The sequence below is a fragment of the Pogona vitticeps genome, chromosome 4 (genome assembly GCF_051106095.1).
Source record: "Pogona vitticeps strain Pit_001003342236 chromosome 4, PviZW2.1, whole genome shotgun sequence".
Taxonomy (NCBI): domain Eukaryota; kingdom Metazoa; phylum Chordata; class Lepidosauria; order Squamata; family Agamidae; genus Pogona; species Pogona vitticeps.
In genome coordinates, this window is record NC_135786.1 from 104,515,297 (window position 1) to 104,534,616 (window position 19,320).

The following is a 19,320-nucleotide window of genomic DNA, read 5'->3' on the forward strand; positions in this document are numbered from 1 at the left end:
GAGACTCCAGCTTTCTGTCTTGGAAGACTATTTCTCTTTTTCTTTTAATTAACCTCTGTTTCATATTTATTTTGTGTACAGATTGATTCTCTCCAATTTTCTCTTCTTTTCTCTTTTTACTTGGTTGGACCTTGCCAGAACCCTAACATTTACTTTTACAACTTTGCCAGCCTTTGTTATTTATGCAGCTAGTTGCTATTAAACTGAATTAAAATTCTTGATTCTCAGAACGAATTTAAAATATTCTATAATTAATTACCTTTATCCTATAATTAGTTAAATGGGATCATTAATTTTAAATAAACAAACAAATACCTATGCATGTTGGTGGTTGCGTCCAATGACCATTATCACAAGTTACTTCTGCATTTCCATCCATTCTGTACAGGTTTTGGCATTTATAGTGCACCTTTTCTCCCGACAGATATTCAGACTTGGCCATTTCCAGAATGTCTCCATTGTCTATAGAAGGTGGGCGATCACATCTTCCTGCAACAGCTGTAGTGGCACATTGAATTGGAGAAGGGAACTGTTAGATGACACATTAGTAAGACATCACAAAGCTCAAGACGATTTACACAAATGTGCCAAGCATTATCATGTTGGCAAATATCAAAGCGGGCTGCAGAAATTTTATTGCCATGCAGGATCATGATTATCAATCAAGGAGTAGAAAACTTTCCCACCTCTCCAACCATGTCAAAAGAAATTCCACATATTTGCCTGAACTTCCAGTATGAAGGAATAACAAATCTTCTCTGTGAATCAGTAATTAACTGATAAACGCTGGTGGAAATTTATGAGAAAAGGAGAAAGTGAAGAGAAAGCTATTTAAGTACAAGCCAAAAGTATAACAGCATAAATCCTCTGCTACAGCAATTGTAAATGTCTCCATCAGGAGGGAAGTGGAAGAGCGGAAAGCTGAATGTAAACATGTAAAACAAAATGAAGCAAAGTATCACAGAGAACGTATTCGCGAAGGCTTTCACGGCTGGGATCTAATGATTGTTGTGGGTTTTTTGGACTCTTTGGCCGTGTTCTGAAGGTTGTTCTTCCTAACGTTTCGCCAGTCTTTGTGGCTGGCATCTTCAGAGGACAGCACTCTGTGCTCTGGTGTAGTTTGCTTGGGAGTGGAGTATTTATGGCTGTGAGATAGGCTTTTGTCCTATTCAGGAGATGGGTGATTAGTGTGTCTTGTTGTGGGTGTATTGTTGTGATAAGAAGAGATTATCTGTCACTGTGATGATGGGTGTCATTAGCTAGTCTTTTATGTGTAGTGATCCCCGGTCCTTGTGACTGGGTAGAGGTCGCTGATCTTTTGCACGCTGTATTTTTGAAAGCTGGAAGCCAAGTTTTGTTGAGTTTCAAACTTTCCTCTTTTTTGAAGTTCTGCTGGTGCTTGTGGATTTCAATGGCTTCCCTGTGCAGTCTGATGTAATGATTGCTGGTGTTGTCCAGTATTTCAGTATTTTGAAATAGAATTTCATGTCCAGCTTGTTTTAGGGCATGTTCAGCTACTGCAGATTTTTCTGGTTGTTTTAGTCTGCAGTGTCTCTCATGTTCTTTGATTCTGGTGTGGATGCTTCATTTTGTGGTTCCAATGTATACCTGCAAGGTATCCGGTATACATTGGAACCACAAAACGAAGCATCCACACCAGAATCAAAGAACATGAGAGGGGCCAAAACCGCCACCCCCTTGCCCTCCAGACCCTATTCGGCCTTTCTGCACCCCCGTGCAGGCCTGGTGCCGTTCCAGAGGCCTCCCGGCGGTGGAAGCCCGGGAGGCTTCGGAGACTTTGGACCGGTAAGGTGCTGCTTTTTAAAAAAGTTTTTGTTTTGTTGGATTGTGGGTCGGTGTTGTTTTGGTTTTGATTGTGGTGATTTTTTTGTTTTTTTCAGCCCCAGGGGAATGCAGTGTTATATATTTTTATTTATTTATTTATTTATTTTTCCTTCGGCTGGAATGCATTAATCGGTTTTCAGTGCATTCCTATGGGAAATGGTGCTTTGACCTACAAACGTTTTGACTTACGGCCACCATTCCAATACGGATTAAGTTTGTAAGTCAAAGCACCACTGTAACTATCGACCAATATCTCATATCCCATTCTTGAGGAAGTTACTGGAGCGAGCTGTGGTCTCTCAGCTCCAGAGGTTCCTAAATTGAAACAAAGTATCTTGATCGATTTCAATCTGGGTTCAGACCTTGTTATGGGACAGATATGGCTTTGGTTGCCTTGGTAGATGACTTATGATGGGAACTGGATAGGGGATCTGTGTTCCTGTTGGTTTTGCTGGACCTTTCAGAGGCTTTCAATACTATCAACCATAGTATCCTCCTGACCTGTATCTCTGGAATGGGATTTAGGGGCACTGTTTTTTGGAGGCTCCAGTCCTTCCTGGATGAGAGAACTCAGAAGGTGGTGCTGGGGGACTCCTGTTCGACACCCTGGCTGTTGGCTTGTGGGGTCCTTCAGGGTTCTCTTTTGTTTCCTATGTCATTTAACATCTGAATGAAACCACTGGGAAAGATTATCTGGATTTGGGGAGGGGGTTATATATCACTAGATGACACCCACCTCAATCGCCTTGCCACCTAAATACAAAGAAGTTACTTTAGCTCTAGCTCAGTGTTTGGTATCTGTAACAGACTGGATGTGGTAAATAAAATGAAACTTAATCCAGACAAGGCAGAGGTGCTCCTGGTCAGTAGAAAGGCAGGTCAAAGAATAGGGATACAGCTGGTACCTAATAGGATTACACTCCCATTGAAAAGACAGGTGTACAATTTGCAGGGTGCTCCTGGATTCATCCCGGAACCTGGATGCCTAGATCTTGACATTGGCCAGGAGTGCATTTGCACAATTAAAACCAGTGTGCCAGCTAAGTCCATCTCTTGAGATATCTGATCTGGCTACTGTCATACACAACCTAGTTACTTCCCAACTGGATTACTGTAACATGCTCTATGGGGAGTATCAGGAAATGGAGAGTATCAGGAAATGTCAGTAGGTCCAAAATGCAGGTTCAAAATGAAGCAGCTGGATTGCTGACTGGGTTTGGTTACAGGAACCACATAGATCCCCTGTTACAGCTGCTCCACTGGCTGCCAATCTTTTACTAGGCACAATTCAAAGTGCTGGTTTTAACCTACAAAGTCCTAAATGGCCCAGGTCCAAACTATCTCAAAGATCATATCTCCCATTATGAGCCAGCTCGGATGTTAAGATTATCAGGGCAAGCCATTCTCTTGGTCCCACCACCTTCACAAGTCTGTCTGATGGGGACACAGGAGAAGGCCTTTTCTGTTATTGCTCCCAAACTTTGGAACTCCTTCCCAAAGGAGTCCAGACTGGCCCCATCTTTGCTGTCCTGCCACAAGCAGGTAAAGACCTTTCTCTTTAGGCAAGCCTTCCTTCAGTAACTAGCTACCTGTGTGTGATTTTTAGATTAATTGTTGCACATTACTGCTCTGATTGTTTTAGTACTACTTGTATTTTCCATTTTTGTGTTATCCATTTCTCAGAGTGACTTTTTAAAATATTCCTATACTTATTTTCCTTAGCTTTAATATTGCCTTTTAATGATGTAATATGCCTATTTATATTCATTGTTCTTAGCTTTAAATATTGTCTTTTAATAATGTTAACCACCATTGTATACTCCTCATTTTCAACTTTAAATATTGTTTTTCAATGCTGTAAACTGCCTTGGGTCCTTTTCAAGGAGGAAGGCAGTGTAACAATATTTTAAACAAACAAACAAACAAACACTTTTTAGGATTTTCCAGGTACAGAATACTTAGAAGTGATTTACCATTCCCTTTTACTGGGGGCACTTAGGACTGTCGTTCGTTTCGTTTAGTCGTTTAGTCGTGTCCGACTCTTCGTGACCCCATGGACCAGAGCACGCCAGGCCCTCCTATCTTCCACTGCCTCCCGGAGTTGGGTCAGATTCATGTTGGTTGCTTCGGTAACACTGTCCAACCATCTCATCCTCTGTCGTCCCCTTCTCCTCTTGCCTTCACACTTTCCCAACATTAAGGTCTTTTCCAGGGAGTCCTCTCTTCTCATGAGATGGACAAAGTATTGGAGCCTCAGTTTCAGGATCTGTCCTTCCAGTGAGCACTCAGGGTTGATTTCCTTTAGAATTGATAGGTTTGTTCTCCTTGCAGTCCAGGGGACTCTCAAGAGTCTCCTCCAGCATCACAATTCAAAGGCATCAATTCTTCAGCGGTCAGCTTTCTTTATGGTCCAGCTCGCACTTCCATACATCACTACAGGAAAAACCATAGCTTTGACTATTCGGACTTTTGTTGGCAAGGTGATGTCTCTGCTTTTTAAGATGCTGTCAAGGTTTGTCATCGCTTTCCTCCCAAGAAGCAGGCGTCTTTTAATTTCGGGGCTGCTGTCTCCATCTGCAGTGATTATGGAGCCCAGGAAAGTAAAATCTGTCACTGCCTCCATATCTTCCCTTTCTATTTGCCAGGAGGTGATGGGACCAGTGGCCATGATCTTAGTTTTTTTGATGTTGAGTTTCAGACCGTTTTTTGCACTCTCCTCGTTCACCCTCATTACAAAGTTCTTTAGTTCCTCCTCACTTTCTGCCATCAGAGTGGTATCATCTGCATAGCGGAGGTTGTTGATATTTCTTCCGGCAATCTTAATTCCGGCTTGGGATTCCTCCAGTCCAGCCTTCCGCATGATGTAATCTGCATATAAATTAAATAAGCCAGGGGACAATATACAGCCTTGTCGTACTCCTTTCCCAATTTTGAACCAATCAGTTGTTCCATATCCAGTTCTAACTGTTGCTTCCTGTCCCACATATAGGTTTCTCAGGAGATGGATAAGGTGGTCAGACACGCCCATTTCTTTAAGGACTTGCCATAGTTTGCTGTGGTCCACACAGTCAAAGGCTTTTGCATAATCAATGAAGCAGAAGTAGATGTTTTTCTGGAACTCTCTGGCTTTCTCCATAATCCAACACATGTTAGAAATTTGGTCTCGAGTTCCTCTGCCCCTTCAGAATCCCGCTTGTACTTCTGGGAGTTCTCGGTCCACATATTGCTGAAGCCTACCTTGTAGGATTTTGAGCATAACCTTGCTAGCGTGTGAGATGAGTGCAATTGTGCGGTAGTTGGAGCATTCTTTGGCACTTCCCTTCTTTGGGATTGGGATGTAAACTGATCTTTTCCCGTCCTCTAGCCATTGTTGAGTTTTCCAAACTTGCTGGCATATTGCATGTAGCACCTTAACAGCATCATCTTTTAAGTATTTAAATAGTTCAGCTGGAATGCCATCACCTCCACTGGCCTTGTTGTTAGCCAGGCTTTCTAAGGCCCACTTGACTTCACTCTCCAGGATGTCTGGCTCTAGGTCAGCAACTACATTGTCTGGGTTGTCCGGGATATCCAAATCTTTCTGATATAATTCCTCTGTGTATTCTTGCCCCCTCTTCTTGGTGTCTTCTGCTTCTGTGAGGTCCCTTCCATTTTTGTCCTTTATCATGTCCATCCTTGCACAAAAGGTTCCTCTGATATCTCCAATTTTCCTGAACAGATCTCTGGTTTTTTCTTTTCTGTTATTTTCCTCTATTTCTTTGCATTGTTCATTTAAGAAGGCTCTCTTGTCTCTCCTTGCTATTCTTTGGAAGTCTGCATTCAATTTTCTGTAACTTTCCCTATCTCCCCTGCATTTTGTTTCCCTTCTCCTCTCTGCTATTTGTAATGCTTCCTTGGACAGCCACTTTGCTTTCTTGCATTTCCTTTTCTTTGGGATGATTTTTGTTGCTGCCTCCTGTACAATGTTACAAGCCTCTATCCAGAGTTCTTCAGGTACTCTGTCCACCAAATTGAGTTCCTTAAATCTGTTCTTCACTTCCACTGTGTATTCATAAGGGATTCTATTTAGATTATACCTGAGTAGCCCAGTGGTTTTTCCTACTCTCTTCAGTTTAAGCTTGAATTTCGCTATGAGAAGCTGATGATCAGAGCCACAATCAGCTCCAGGTCTTGTTTTTGCTGACTGTACAGAGCTTCTCCATCTTTGGCTGCAGAGAATATAATCAATCTGATTTCGATATTGCCCGTCTGGTGATTTCCACGTGTAGAGTCGCCTCTTGTGTTGTTGGAAAAGAGTGTTTGTGATGACCAGCTTGTTCTCTTGACAAAACTCTATTAGCCTTTGCCCTGCTTCATTTTGAACTCCAAGGCCAAACTTCCCTGTTGTTCCTTTTATCTCTTGACTCCCTACTTTAGCATTCCAGTCCCCTAGAATGAGAAGAACATCTTTCTTTGGTGCCAGTTCTAGAAGGTGTTGTAAATCTTCATAAAATTGTTCAATTTCAGTCTCCTCAGCAATGGAGGTTGGTGCATAAACTTGGATTATTGTGATGTTGAAAGGTCTGCCTTGGATTTGTATTGACATCATTCTATCATTTTTGAGATTGTATCCCATTACAGCTTTACCCACTCTTTTGTTGACTATGAGGGCTACTCCATTCTTTCTATGGGATTCTTGCCCACAATAGTAGACATGATAATCATCTGAGTTGAATTCACCCATTCCTGTCCATTTTAGTTCACTGACGCCCAGGATGTCAATGTTTATTCTTGCCATCTCCTGTTTGACCACCTCCAGCTTCCCCAGGTTCATAGATCTTACATTCCAGGTTCCTATGCAATATTTTTCTTTGCAGCATCGGACTTTCCTTTCACTTCCGGGCACGTCCACAGCTGAGCGTCCTTTCGGCTTTGGCCCAACCATTTCATTCGCTCTGGAGCTACTTGTACTTGTCCTCCGCTCTTCCTCAGTAGCTTGTTGGACGCCTTCCGACCTGAGGGGCCCATCTTCCAGCGTCATATCTTTTAGCCTTTTGTTTGTGATCATGGGGTTTTCTTGGCAAAGATACTGGAGTGGAATTGCCGGTTCCTACTCCAGGTGGATTGCATTTAGTCGGAACTCTCCACTATGACCTGTCCGTCTTGGGTGGCCCTGCACGTCATAGCCCATAGCTTCTCTGAGTTGCTCAAGCCCCTTCGCCACAACAAGGCAGCAATCCATGAAGGAGACTTAAGACTGTGCAGCTTGCCAAAGGTCATACAAACTGATTCTATTCACAAGAGGCACAGTGGGGAATGAAACTGCAAAAGAACTTGCTCTGCAGCCAGATACTCAAATTGCTGCGCTATCCGGCAAGTACAATGCAGCACTATTAGGCCAGACTAATAAACTCACTCAAGATCAAAAAGAGTAACTCTTGTTTTCCCATTCATCTACCTGGCACTCCACAAAGAGGTCCATTGTCTTGGCTATACAGGCTATTTGAAAAGGATTATCCTAGACACAAACCATACCTTTTTGTATTCCCTTCTCCTTTAGTGCCATTTTGCTGTCCCCCTTCATTCTTCCCCTCCATGTATAACTTCTAATAAATATTATAGGAATCAGGTTATTTGCCCCCACAATACACTTTCACAGGCAAAACAAACAAACAAAACCTAGAACACCCATAAAATACTTCAACCCACCATCACTCTGTTTCCGATCATGTACAAACTGATGATTTTCCAGGTAAGTCTAGGCTGCCCATGACTAAACACATTCCATCACCACACTGTTTCAGGCCAGATAATGAAGGGGATTCAGTATATGTTAGATAGGCTGTCCTCAAATTGGTGGGACACAGATTATACCACTACTAAAGACTTTACAGTCTTCCTACAAAGACTTGAGGTTAATCAAAAAAGTGGTGCTGGTGGGGAGACAGCCTGTCAAACAGTATTCTCTCTTTCATTAGAACAAAAAAGTACCTCTGCACTCTGGTAAGTTTATCCATTCTCTCTTCAAACACATTGCTGCATAAGGTCCAAAAAGACTGTAGGATGGGAGGCATCGATACTTCACTTTCTCCAAAGGCAAATACCTTGGTTTTGGGACTCCATTAAGCTGACCATTTTGAATAGCAGGTGGAGGAGGACACCTCATATCTGAAAGGGTAAACAAAACAGTCTGTGAAAGATGATTTGAAAATACATTTGGTTTCCCAAATCAATGTTTGTATATTTAGTAGGCTTACCTGTAGAGAATATATATATATTGGCCTCAAAAACCTGCTGTATAGATTAGGACAGAAATGTCCCATCTTAAAAATTTGGATTACCATCATGGTTCATGTTTACTTTTCATTTTATTCTCTAAAGCTCTGAATATTTTCTGCATTTACTATATTAGAAATATCAGCAAAAACCCATATCCCCCACTTTTTTTTCTTTTCAGCAGTGTTGGATATCATTTCCCACTGTATTTACCCCTTATGAAGTCATGAAACTTCTCTAAATTCAGATAGATAGATTGATTTGGGGTTTGGAGAGTTATGATTCAAAGATAGCATTTGAATTGAGAAACAATCAAATCAGAATAGAATAGGACAGAATAAAACAGAAAGCTATTCTCTGGTTGGTGTGTATCAGACCCAGATGGTCAAAGCTGATTTAGATGAACATAGACGTAGGCATGGGACAGAGGCCTGCAAGTGTTGCAGTAAATATATAGTATTTCTTTACCATGTAGAATAGGGGTATTGCTTTGTTGTATGCCTCCTTGTAGACTGGTTTGCATCTTTTTATGATAATGTCCATCCTGACCAATATGAGGTAATGTGAAAGCACATCTCCACCAATATATAGTAAAATGAAATATTCTGAATCTGTATTAAGATTACAGTAGATTAATTGCTTCAACTCACAGGTTGCATCTTTTCCCCTGGAGACCACTGGCCCTAAATGTGGCTCTACAATCTGTTAGGACAGCATCGATTGTAACTACTATGCTGGGAGGATCCCAGAGCACTTTGAATTGGTTGGAATAATTGGACAATGAGGTCTACCAAGAAAGGTAATAGAGACCTTCACATCAGACTTGCAGAAGGAAATATTTTTGAGGTAGAAGAAACCGTGGTAAAAGGTAGGAGTGCAGATATGCCCTGGGTACTATCTATGGGCAGGAGATTATTGGACTTAAGATATGATCTATAAACATGAGTTTCCAAATCTTTTCATCCCAAAGGTCCAATGCCCAAAAGTTCCAACAGAAGTTTGATAAGAAGTTCAGTAAGAGTTTCTTTTCCCGCAGAAGGTGGGGTTTCATTGCAGTGAGACCAGTCGGGTTTCGGGAATGCTCCTGAAACTGGCCAGGGCCCTTTAGTTTCAAGGCCCCCAATGGGCAAAAGGACAGTCCACTAGGAAAAGTGGTGTCTGAAGCACTAGAGGCAACAGAAAGGGGAGAGAAATTGGTGAAAATTGCTTTTTTTCCCCTGAAGTCTCATCTGAGTGCATGGACTGAGGAGGAAGCCATGTTGGGCAAAGAGCTGGGAATACGCCTTGCAGAGAGCAGAGGAGTAAAGAAGGATTTTGGAAAATATTCTGACCAGGACTCTAAGTCAAGATATTTGTTTTACATAAAGAAACTTTATGGACCTAAAGCAACGAAAGAGAATAAAGTTGGGCATAATGAGTCAGTGAATGTGGATTAGATCCTATAATTCTTTGAGTAGCAGTAGAAGCGAGCCTCCCTCCCATCCCTCAGCCTCCATCAAGAGATGGAGAAGAAAGAGAAGGAGAAAGAGGGAGGGGGGAGAAAGTTGTTTTGTGAATGAGCTGTTTTAATCAAAGGCAAAGACTCACTCCCATGGGACAGTTTAATCATAAACTGTCTAATTACAATGCTGATGGATGTAACTAGAACCAGAGACTAGAACTTTTGAACTTTTGAATTTAGGAAGAGTTTTAGATTGTGTAACATCATCGGATCTGAGGCACCTTTGTTTCCTTTGGCACCATGGTGGAGGCAATCCTCCCTCCTGCAGCCTGGAGCAGCTTTGATTGGAGGGGGATAAGGAAGGAGAAGGACATTAAATTAAAGAAACTGTTTTAAAGAAGACAAAGCCCTACTCTCTGGTTAAGGTAAAGATAAAGGTCCCCCTTGACAATTTTTGTCCAGTCGTGTTCGACTCTAGGGGGCGCTGCTCATCCCCGTTTCCAAGCCATAGAGCTAGCATTTTGTTCGAAGGCAATCTTCCATGGTCACATGGCCAGTGCAACTTAGACACGGAACGCTGTTACCTTCCCACCGAGGTGGTCCCTATTGATCTACTTGCATTTGCATGCTTTCGAACCGCTAGGTTGGCGGGAGCTGGGACAAGTGACAGGAGCTCACTCCGTAGCGTGGATTCGATCTTACAACTGCTGGTCTTCTGACCCTGCAGCACAGGCTTCTGCGGTTTAGCCCACAGTGCCACCACGTCCAACTCTCTGGTTACCTGCACCTAATTACTGAGGCTGGAGAGAAAGATTGAACTGCTAATGTTATTTGCCTCAAGGCATTGTCTGTTCCTTTAAACACTCATTGTTTTGACTTGTGGAGTGTGAGAACATTTTAATGAGTAAGGTAAAGGTAAAGGTTCCCCTTGACATTTAGTCCAGTCGTGTCCAACTCTAGGGTGTGGTACTCATCCCTGTTTCCAAACCATAGAGACAGCATTTTTCCATAGACAGTTTCCGTGGTCATGTGGCCAGCGTGACTAGACACGGAACACCGTTACCTTCCCACCATGGTGGTACCTATTTATTTACTTGCATTTGCATGTTTTCAAACTGCTAGGTTGGCAGGAGCTGGGGCAAGTGAAGAGAACTCACTCCGCCACATGGATTCGATTTTACGACCTTGCAGCATAGAGGCTTCTGCGGTTTAACTCACAGCACCACCATGTCCCATTTTAATGAGAGAGAAGTTCTAATCTACATTTTGGATGGGCTATGTAAACAGTGTTGTATGAAAGAAAAATAAAGCAACAACACCTGCTTGAAAAAGACTGAAACAGCATTAAAAATTGGAAGTATGGCAGTGAAAGGAGGAAAAGAGGAAAAAAGGAAGAAAAGAAAAAACCCCAAGAGGCTCACCTGCATAGAAACAAACTCTGAGTAAATTATTGGGGCAAGAAGCACTTAAGGTTTGGCAACATAACATTCAAGATATGCTAATCACAGAATTGCAGTAGATACAAGGAGGAATGGCTCAGCCATCTGAACAAATCTAAGACTTAGGAATGTAAATGACTGATATAAAACCAAATTACAGAAAAAAAAATAGCTAAAATAGCAAAAGCCTTAAAAAAAAAGGAAAAAGTGGAAACCATGAATACAGAGTTGGTAGGGATATAACAGGAAAGAGAACAAGATGAAAGCCAACATCATACTTAGATTCCAGAATCTTCCAGAATAAAAAGGTGAAGACACAGTGCAATTGGTAATTAAATTTTTAACCCTGCTTATTGAAAATGCAACCAGAAGAAGTACAGCAAAACATAGATGCAATACAAAGAATTAACACAGCATACACCAGGAATAATAAACTTCCCAGAAAAATTCATGTTAAATTCATGAGAATGGTATTTCAAGAAAAAGTTCTAAGGAACATGCAAGATAAAGAATCCATTATTAAAGAGAAAGAAATTAAGATTCTGAAACATATCCTGTAGCAAATAAGATGCAAAAGGAGAGAATACTGAAGAGCATGCCCCGCTTAATGAATGCCCCGCATTACAACGAATCCGCTTTATGATGATGTTTTTGCGATTGCAAAACAATGGTCTAAATGGGGGAATTTCACTTAGTGATGATCGGTTCCCTGCTTCGGGAACCGATTTTCGCTTTAGGATGATCAAAAACAGCTGATCGTCGGGTTTTCAAAATGGCCACCAGGTTCTTAAAATGGCTCCCCGCTGTGCTTAAGTACGTATTCCTCGCTATACAGGCAGCGAAAATGGCCGCCGTATGGAGGATCTTCGCTGGACGGTGAGTTTTTATCCCATTGGAACGCATTGAACAGTTTTCAATGCATTTCAATGGGGTTTTAAATTTTGCTTTACGATGTTTTCACTTAACAGCGATTTTCCTGGAATGGATTATCATCATTAAGCGAGGCACCTCTGTATATATCCTGAGAATAAACTCAATTACATATAAGTTGTTGATACCTTAAGGTGTCTTTTTTCAATTCCAGTCACAGAGATATTCTATTAATTCAACAATAAAGGTAGAAGACTTTATTGGAAAAAAGGGGAAACAGCTGGGTAGGAATGAAGAGAAAAAGGCAGATGAGAAAAAGGAAGAGGTGCAATCAAGTGGAGCATCAGGACCAAATTTGGAAGGAAGTTCAGAATCTGAACTAGAAGACCAAATGGGAAGTGCCAAAGGAAAGTGCACCATGGAAACAAGAGGATCCAAGAAGAGGAAATAAAACCTTAATAATAAAGATTAATCAAATGAATTTAAAAGGGGGGGGGGATAAAATTCTTGCAGTCAACATAAATGGCTTAAACTCACCTCAAAAACATTTTAAAAATTACCAACAAGTACAGAAATTAAAACTGGATATTGCCTCCAAGAAACTTATATGAAAAGAACAGATCAGCATTTATTAGAAAATAACAAAAATTAACATAAATGGCTTAAACTCAACCCTAAAATGTAAAAGAATTTATGAACAAATACAGAAATTAAAATTGGACATTATCTACCTTCAAGATTTGTAGTATGGAGGTAGGGTTTCATTGAGGCAAGAACCAGTCCGGTTTCAGGCAAGCTCCTAAAAGAGACTGGGACCCCCTCAGTTCCACCCCCAAAAAACGGGGAAATGTTATTAGGAGAAGTGATGACTGAAGCAGCAGAGATGACAAAAGGGGAGAATGGGATTGGCGTAAACTGGTTCCCCCTCTGAAGTTGCATCTGGGAACACCCCAAGCAGAGAGTGAGAGAATGCAAAAGGATGTTGGAAACATCTCAACCAGAGACTCTGAGTAAGTTAAAATATTTATCATGTAAGGAAAATATCCATGGACCCAAATAACTACAGAGATATGAGAATATAAAGAGTCACCAAATGGACTTTCCCTTTAAAAAAATCTTACTGTCAGGGTATATGTGACCTCTGCCCCAGCTTGGAATGGGAGAAGAAGAGGAGAGAAGAGAGAAAGGGAGAAGAGAGAGAAAGCTACCTTGCCATGAAAGTAGAGCAATTTAAGATAAAAGCCTTGCTCCTCTGACTATCTGAAATAGCAATATTAAATCCTATTTACTTCAAAACATTGCAGATCCTTAAAATTTTTATTGTTGTGATTTGGCCACTGGGAAAACTTTATACCTGGAGGGAAGCTCCACGCCTTCTTGGACTGGACATATAAATAAGATTGAGAAAGAAAAGTAAGGTTATAGTGACATCTGCTGATAGAAGATTTGAACAGCACTCCTTAAAGAAAAAGAAAACAGCTGCCGACAGAAGATGTAAACAGCATTCCCTATTTACATAACTTAAGAAGGGGAAAAATCAATATGGTGACAAAAGGTGGAAAAGAAAGAACTCAAAGAGGCTCAGCGGGACAAAATCTCAGTGGATTATTGGGACAAGAATCATTTAAGGACTGGCAACATTTAATTCAAGATATGTTATTAACATAGGGACGTGGTGGGGCTGCGGGTTAAACTGCAGAAGCCGCTGTAAGGTCTATAGATCTGCAGCTGTAAGATCGAATCCACGTGACGGAGTGAGCTTGTCCCAGCTCCCACCAACCTAGTGGTTCGAAAGCATGCAAATACGAGTAGATAAATAGGGATCATCTCGGTGGGAAGGTAACAACGTTCTGTGTCTAAGTCGCACTGGCCATGTGACCTCAGAAGATTGTTTTTGGACAAACGCTGGCTCTACGGCTTGAAAACAGGGATGAGCACCGCCCCCTAGAGTCGAACACAACTGGACAAACTGTCAAGGGGAACCTTTACCTTTACCTATGTTATTAACAGGGATATATCAAATACAAACAAGGAAGGATGGCTCAACTATGTGTTCAAATGAAAGATTTAGGGATGCAAATGACTGATATTAAAATCAAATTACAGAAAATAAAAAATACCCAGAATAGATGAGACATCAAAAAGAACAGAAGCAAGACTTGAGACCTTGTATACAGAGATGGGAGACTTAAAACAGGAAAGAAAGCAAGATGAAATTGCTCTGTTAAATCTACAAATGGAAAGAGCCAATGCCATTTATTTATTTATTTATTTATTTATTTATTTATTTATTTATTTATTTATTTATTTATTTATTTATTTCATTTCATTTCATTTCATTTCATTTCATTTCATTTCATTTCATTTCTATCCCGCCTATCTGGTCAGATTTGACCACTCAAGGCGGCTTACAATCAGCAACAATAAATAATAAAACATTACAAATAAACAAAGATAAAGATCATAAGAATATAGAAGGAAAGAATCGTCAGGAATTAACTGTTGGGATTCACTGTTGGGAAGGCCTGCTTATACATGAGTGTTTTTAATTGTTTCTTAAAAGTGCCCAGCGAGGGGGCCGCACGAATCTCAGGAGGTAAGTTGTTCCATAGGCGAGGAGCCACTGCCGAGAAGGCCCGATTTCTGGTCTTTTCCTTCCGGGCCTCTTTCGGCGGCAGGCTCCTCAGCCTCACCTCCTGGCTCGCATGAGTGACACGGGTAGATCTTGGTGGGAGAAGGCGTTCCACCAGATATTGAGGTCCTAAACCGTTTAGGGCTTTATAAGTAAGCATCAATACTTTGAAGTCGATGCGGAATCGGATGGGCAGCCAATGGAATGCGGCCAGAGTAGGGGAGATATGTTGGTATCTTCTCACTCCACTGAGTAGTCTGGCCGCAGCATTCTGCACCACCTGAAGTTTCCGCAGCAGCCTCAAAGGTAGCCCCACGTAGAGCGCATTACAGTGGTGTAATCTTGAGATTACAAGTGCATGTACCAAAGTAGTGAGGGCCCCCACATCAAGGTAGGGTCGCAGCTGGGCTATCCGCCTAAGGTGGAAAAATGCGGTAAGGACCACAGACGCCACCTGGTTTTCCATAGTGAGCGCCGGGTCCAGATGGATACCCAAGCTGCGAACCCCATCGCTGACAGGCAGGGTCACGCCCCCCAAAATGAGGGAATTTCCCAAATCCCCAGCTGTGGGAGCGCCCACCCTCAGTACCTCCGTCTTGTCCGGGTTCAGCCTCAGCCCGTTCTCCTGCATCCATTCCCGTATGGTCTCCAGGCAATGCTGAAGGGACAGAATGGCATCTCCTGCAGTTGGAAAAAAGGAGATGTAGAGCTGCGTGTCATCAGCATATTGATGGCACAGAGCTCCACACCCCCTGATGACCCTCCCCAGCGGCCCCATATAGATGTTAAACAGCATTGGGGAGATGATTGACCCCTGTGGGACCCCACAATTGAGGCTCCACGGGGCCAAGACACTCTCCCCAAGCTGGACTCTCTGGGGACGGTCGTCCAAGAAGGAACGGAGCCAGGCAAATGCCCGGCCGCCTATTCCCAACTCGGTGAGGCTCCCCAGGAGGATACCGTGGTCAATGGTATCGAAGGCCGCTGAGATGTCGAGGAGGACCAGCAGGGACACTTTGTCCCTGTCGGCCTCCCTCAAAAGGTCATCACACAGGGCGACCAATGCCGTTTCTGTTCCATGGCGCGGCCTGAATCCCGACTGGAATGGATCCAGGGCATCTGTTTCATCCAGGAACGCCTGAAGCTGATCGGCCACCACCCTCTCAACTACCTTGCTTAAGAAAGAAACATTGGCGACGGGCCTATAATTGCCAATTTCGTCCGCCGCCAAGCTCGGTTTCTTTCTTATGGGCCTAATGAGTGTGTCCTTGAGGGCAGAGGGAAATCTGTCCTCAAGGAAAGACCCATTAATTATTACAGTGGCCCATTCCGTTGTTGAGGACCTGGCTGCCTTGATTAGCCAGGCCGGGCAAGGGTCCAAAGAGGAGGTGGTGGCATGACAGCGGTCAAGCGTGCTGGCCACAGTATCAGGCGAAATGGGCTGAAAAGAGTCAAAAGTCACCGGACAAGACGGAGCGCTGGACATCTCAGCTCGACTCACTGTGTTCAAAAAAGGGGAGAGGTCCCGGCGGATGGCCTCCACTTTAGATTTTAAAAATGCTGCAAATTGGCCCGGTGTAAAACTAGGGGGAGGCCTATCTCCCGGGCCAACTCCAGATAGGTCACGTACTATACGGAATAGCTCCGCCTGCTGATTGGACACCTTGCTTATCCGGTTAGTGAGGTATGTTCGATTGGCAGCCTTTACCTTGGCCTGGTAAAGGTTAGTAGCGACCTTGACAGCTATACGATTAAAAACCGTCGGGTCCTTTCTCCATTTGTGCTCTAGCCGTCTCCTGACCCGCTTCAACGTCCGGAGATCCTGGGTAAACCAGGGCGCCGGGCGATCTCTGCAGCGGAGAGGGCGTTTAGGTGCGATCGTGTCTACGGCATTAGTCGCGGCAGTGAACCAAGCATCGACCAGAGCCTCAACAGGAGTGCCAACCAGGTCAGCCGTAATCCCTCTCATGGCATCCTGGAATCCAATCGGATCCAGTAGCCTTCGAGGGCGGACCATAACAATAGGTCCCGGCTCCCTGCGAGGGGGGAGAGCCATCTTGGTGGTACATCTTATTAGGTGGTGATCCGACCATGACAAGGGTACCGACTCGAGGTCAGTCACCATCGAACCACTCTCACTCCCATTGGTGGAAAAGACCAGGTCTAATGTATGGCCGCCCACGTGTGTAGGGCCGTTAACATGCTGGGACATGTTCAAGAAGGCCATGGTCTCCAAGAACTCAAGAGCTGGACCAGAAGTCTCTGCCCCCGCACGCACGTTGAAGTCCCCCAGTACCAATAGCCTCGGGGAGCCCAACAGTACCACGGAGACAAAGTCCACCAGCTCTGGTAGGGAGGTGGCTGGGTCGCGGGGAGCACGATAACCCAGCAAGATCCCAATATTGTCCCTAGCCCCAATCCACACGTGGAGAGCCTCAAGACCTGGCCTTACCACCGAGGAGTGCCTAACTACCTCCAAGGTGGACTTATAAACGATGGCAACTCCCCCCGTCCCTCCAGTCTACCCTGGTGTTGGACAGCATAACCGGGCAGACAGATGAGACCTGGGGGGGACCCCCCTCTCCGCCAATCCATGTTTCGGTTATGCAGGCCAGGTCTGCATCTTCCTCCAAAATAAGGTCGTAAATCAGTTGGGTTTTATTAGATACAGACCTGGCGTTCAACAGCACCAGGCGTAGAGTAGAGGGCTGGCTGGTCTGGCTACCTCGATACTGGGGGTTGATCTCCGTCTCAGAACAAGGAACAGCCTTTAGACATCTGTTCGTAGTTCTTCTGACACGTGTAGGGACGGAGTCAACGCCATATCGCCCTCTACCCATAATCACAGAGATGTTTTGTGGCCCCTCGCTGGGAAGGCAAGCCCCCCATTCCATGACGAAAGAGAGAAAAGAAAAAAAGAAAAGAAAAGAAAAGAAAAGAAAGAAATAAGAGCTAATAACTTATTACAAATATACTAAAAGAAAAATTATACAATACAAAACTAAACTAAATATAACAATAAGGAACATATAAACCGACAATATCAAACTTAGTAATAAATAAAATTAAATAATCAATAAAATAAAAATAAAAAAAAATAAAAAATACTAATAACAGAGAATCATAATAGCTGTCCCCCCCGTATGTTCAAATTTTTCAATCTTCCAACCTGTGGCCTTATCGTTGGTCTCATTGGTGGAGCTAATTTGTAGTTCTTGTGCATGGGATGAGACTTGCAGTTTTTAAGTATTAGTTCTGGGCCCACATTGATGATATTTCCAGGCCTGGACTGAAGCGCCAGAAGTGCCAGAAGCCAAGATGGTAAAAGCTTAGTCCCTGCTGTTCCCAGCTCTCGGGAGTCAGTTTGGTGAGCGCCTTTGTTAGAGATAAAATAACAAGCAGGGAGGCCAGGTACAAGAGAGGGAACCGCCAACATGGCGTCGGCTCACAAGAGCCCCAGCAACCCAGCGAACCCACCAGTTCTCCCTGGTCCCCAGGACAACGCTGCACTCTCCTGGTTCCGGCCGGCTCCGATCCCCCTTCTCCTCCACTCCTCTGGGATCCCGCCGGCCTCCGGTCGTCCACAAGGGAGCTCCACCAAATCCCCAGGGCCGAGCAAAACCAAGCAGGAACCTCCGGCCGTGGCAGACCCCGTGCCCAAAGCTCGACCAGCACTGGCCTCCGTCTGTTCCGCCGTGTTCCGTCCGCTCCAGCCGCTCCCCAAATCGGCTCCACTTGTTAGAAACGAGAGGGGCTCCCGGCTCCCGAACAGCTCAGCGACAGGTCGGCTGCGATCCGCTGCAGCTCCACACCCCCACTCCTCGCGTCTCAAGCTGCAGCCGCCTCGCGTCCAGGATCCAAACAGGCACACCCCCACGCTCCACGCTCCACACTTCTCCCCGCAAAGCACAACGTCGGGAGACACCAAACAGAGACCCCAGCAAACAGGGGGAGAAGAGGACAAGAGAAAAGAGAGAAAAGAGAAAAAGAATAGGAAAGAGAAGGAGAAAGTCCCAAGAGGCAAGCTGGGTCGGCGAGAGAAACGCTAGTCGACTGGCGCCAGCGCCATCTCTAGTCGCAGCCTTCAACCCATCTAACCCATACTTAGATTCTAGAATCTACCAGAACAAAAAGGAGAATATACAGCGCAAGTGATTACTACCTATTTAGCATCGCTCATGGCAATGCAACCAGAGCATGTTGAACAAAATATAGACACAGCATGAAGAATTAATATGGCATACACCAGGAATAAAAATCACTCCAGAGAAATTCATTTTAAATTTATGAGAAAGATCTTTCAAGATAAAGTTCTGAGAAATATACAAAGGAAGGAACTTAATAGAAAATATAAAGAAATTAGGATCTTGAAACATATTCCATGGCAAATAAGACAGAAAAGGATACAATATGCAGAATTGACATATCTCCTGATGTCAAATTCAATTATGTATAAGTGGTTGGTGCCTGAAGGTGTCCTCCTTGAATTCCAGGAGTAGAGTTATTATGTTAACTCAAAAAGGAAGGCAGAAGATTTGATAAAAACAAAGGACAAGTGTCTGGGCAGAAAAAAGGAGGAAAAAGCAGATGAGAAACGAGAAGAGAAGAAATCAAATGGATCTTCAAGACCAGAGGCAGAGAGAAGCTTGACTAGAAGAGCAAGTGAGATGCTCTAAGGGAAAGCACACTATAGAAACAAGAGGATTCAAGGGAACGAAAGAAAACCTTAACAATAAAAATTTATTAAATGAATAAAATGGTTAAGGACTATAAGTTTAGTAAGATTAACGTCGCTATCTGGATTCGTTGCTATGTGGGGGGGAACCCATAGGAACGCA

General features: G+C 43.6%; 1 protein-coding gene across 1 annotated transcript in view; it reads right to left on the reverse strand.

Moving 5' to 3' along the window:
• Positions 1-19,320, reverse strand: part of LOC110091705 (complement factor H-related protein 1) — a 58,678-nt gene that overhangs the window by 10,644 nt on the left and 28,714 nt on the right. Inside the window, exons 5-6 of the mRNA XM_072998091.2 lie at positions 7,816-7,992; positions 316-498 (exon numbers count right to left, since the gene is read on the reverse strand). Of these exons, the coding sequence (XP_072854192.2) occupies positions 316-498; positions 7,816-7,992 (360 nt within the window). The remainder of the gene's footprint in view (positions 1-315; positions 499-7,815; positions 7,993-19,320) is intronic.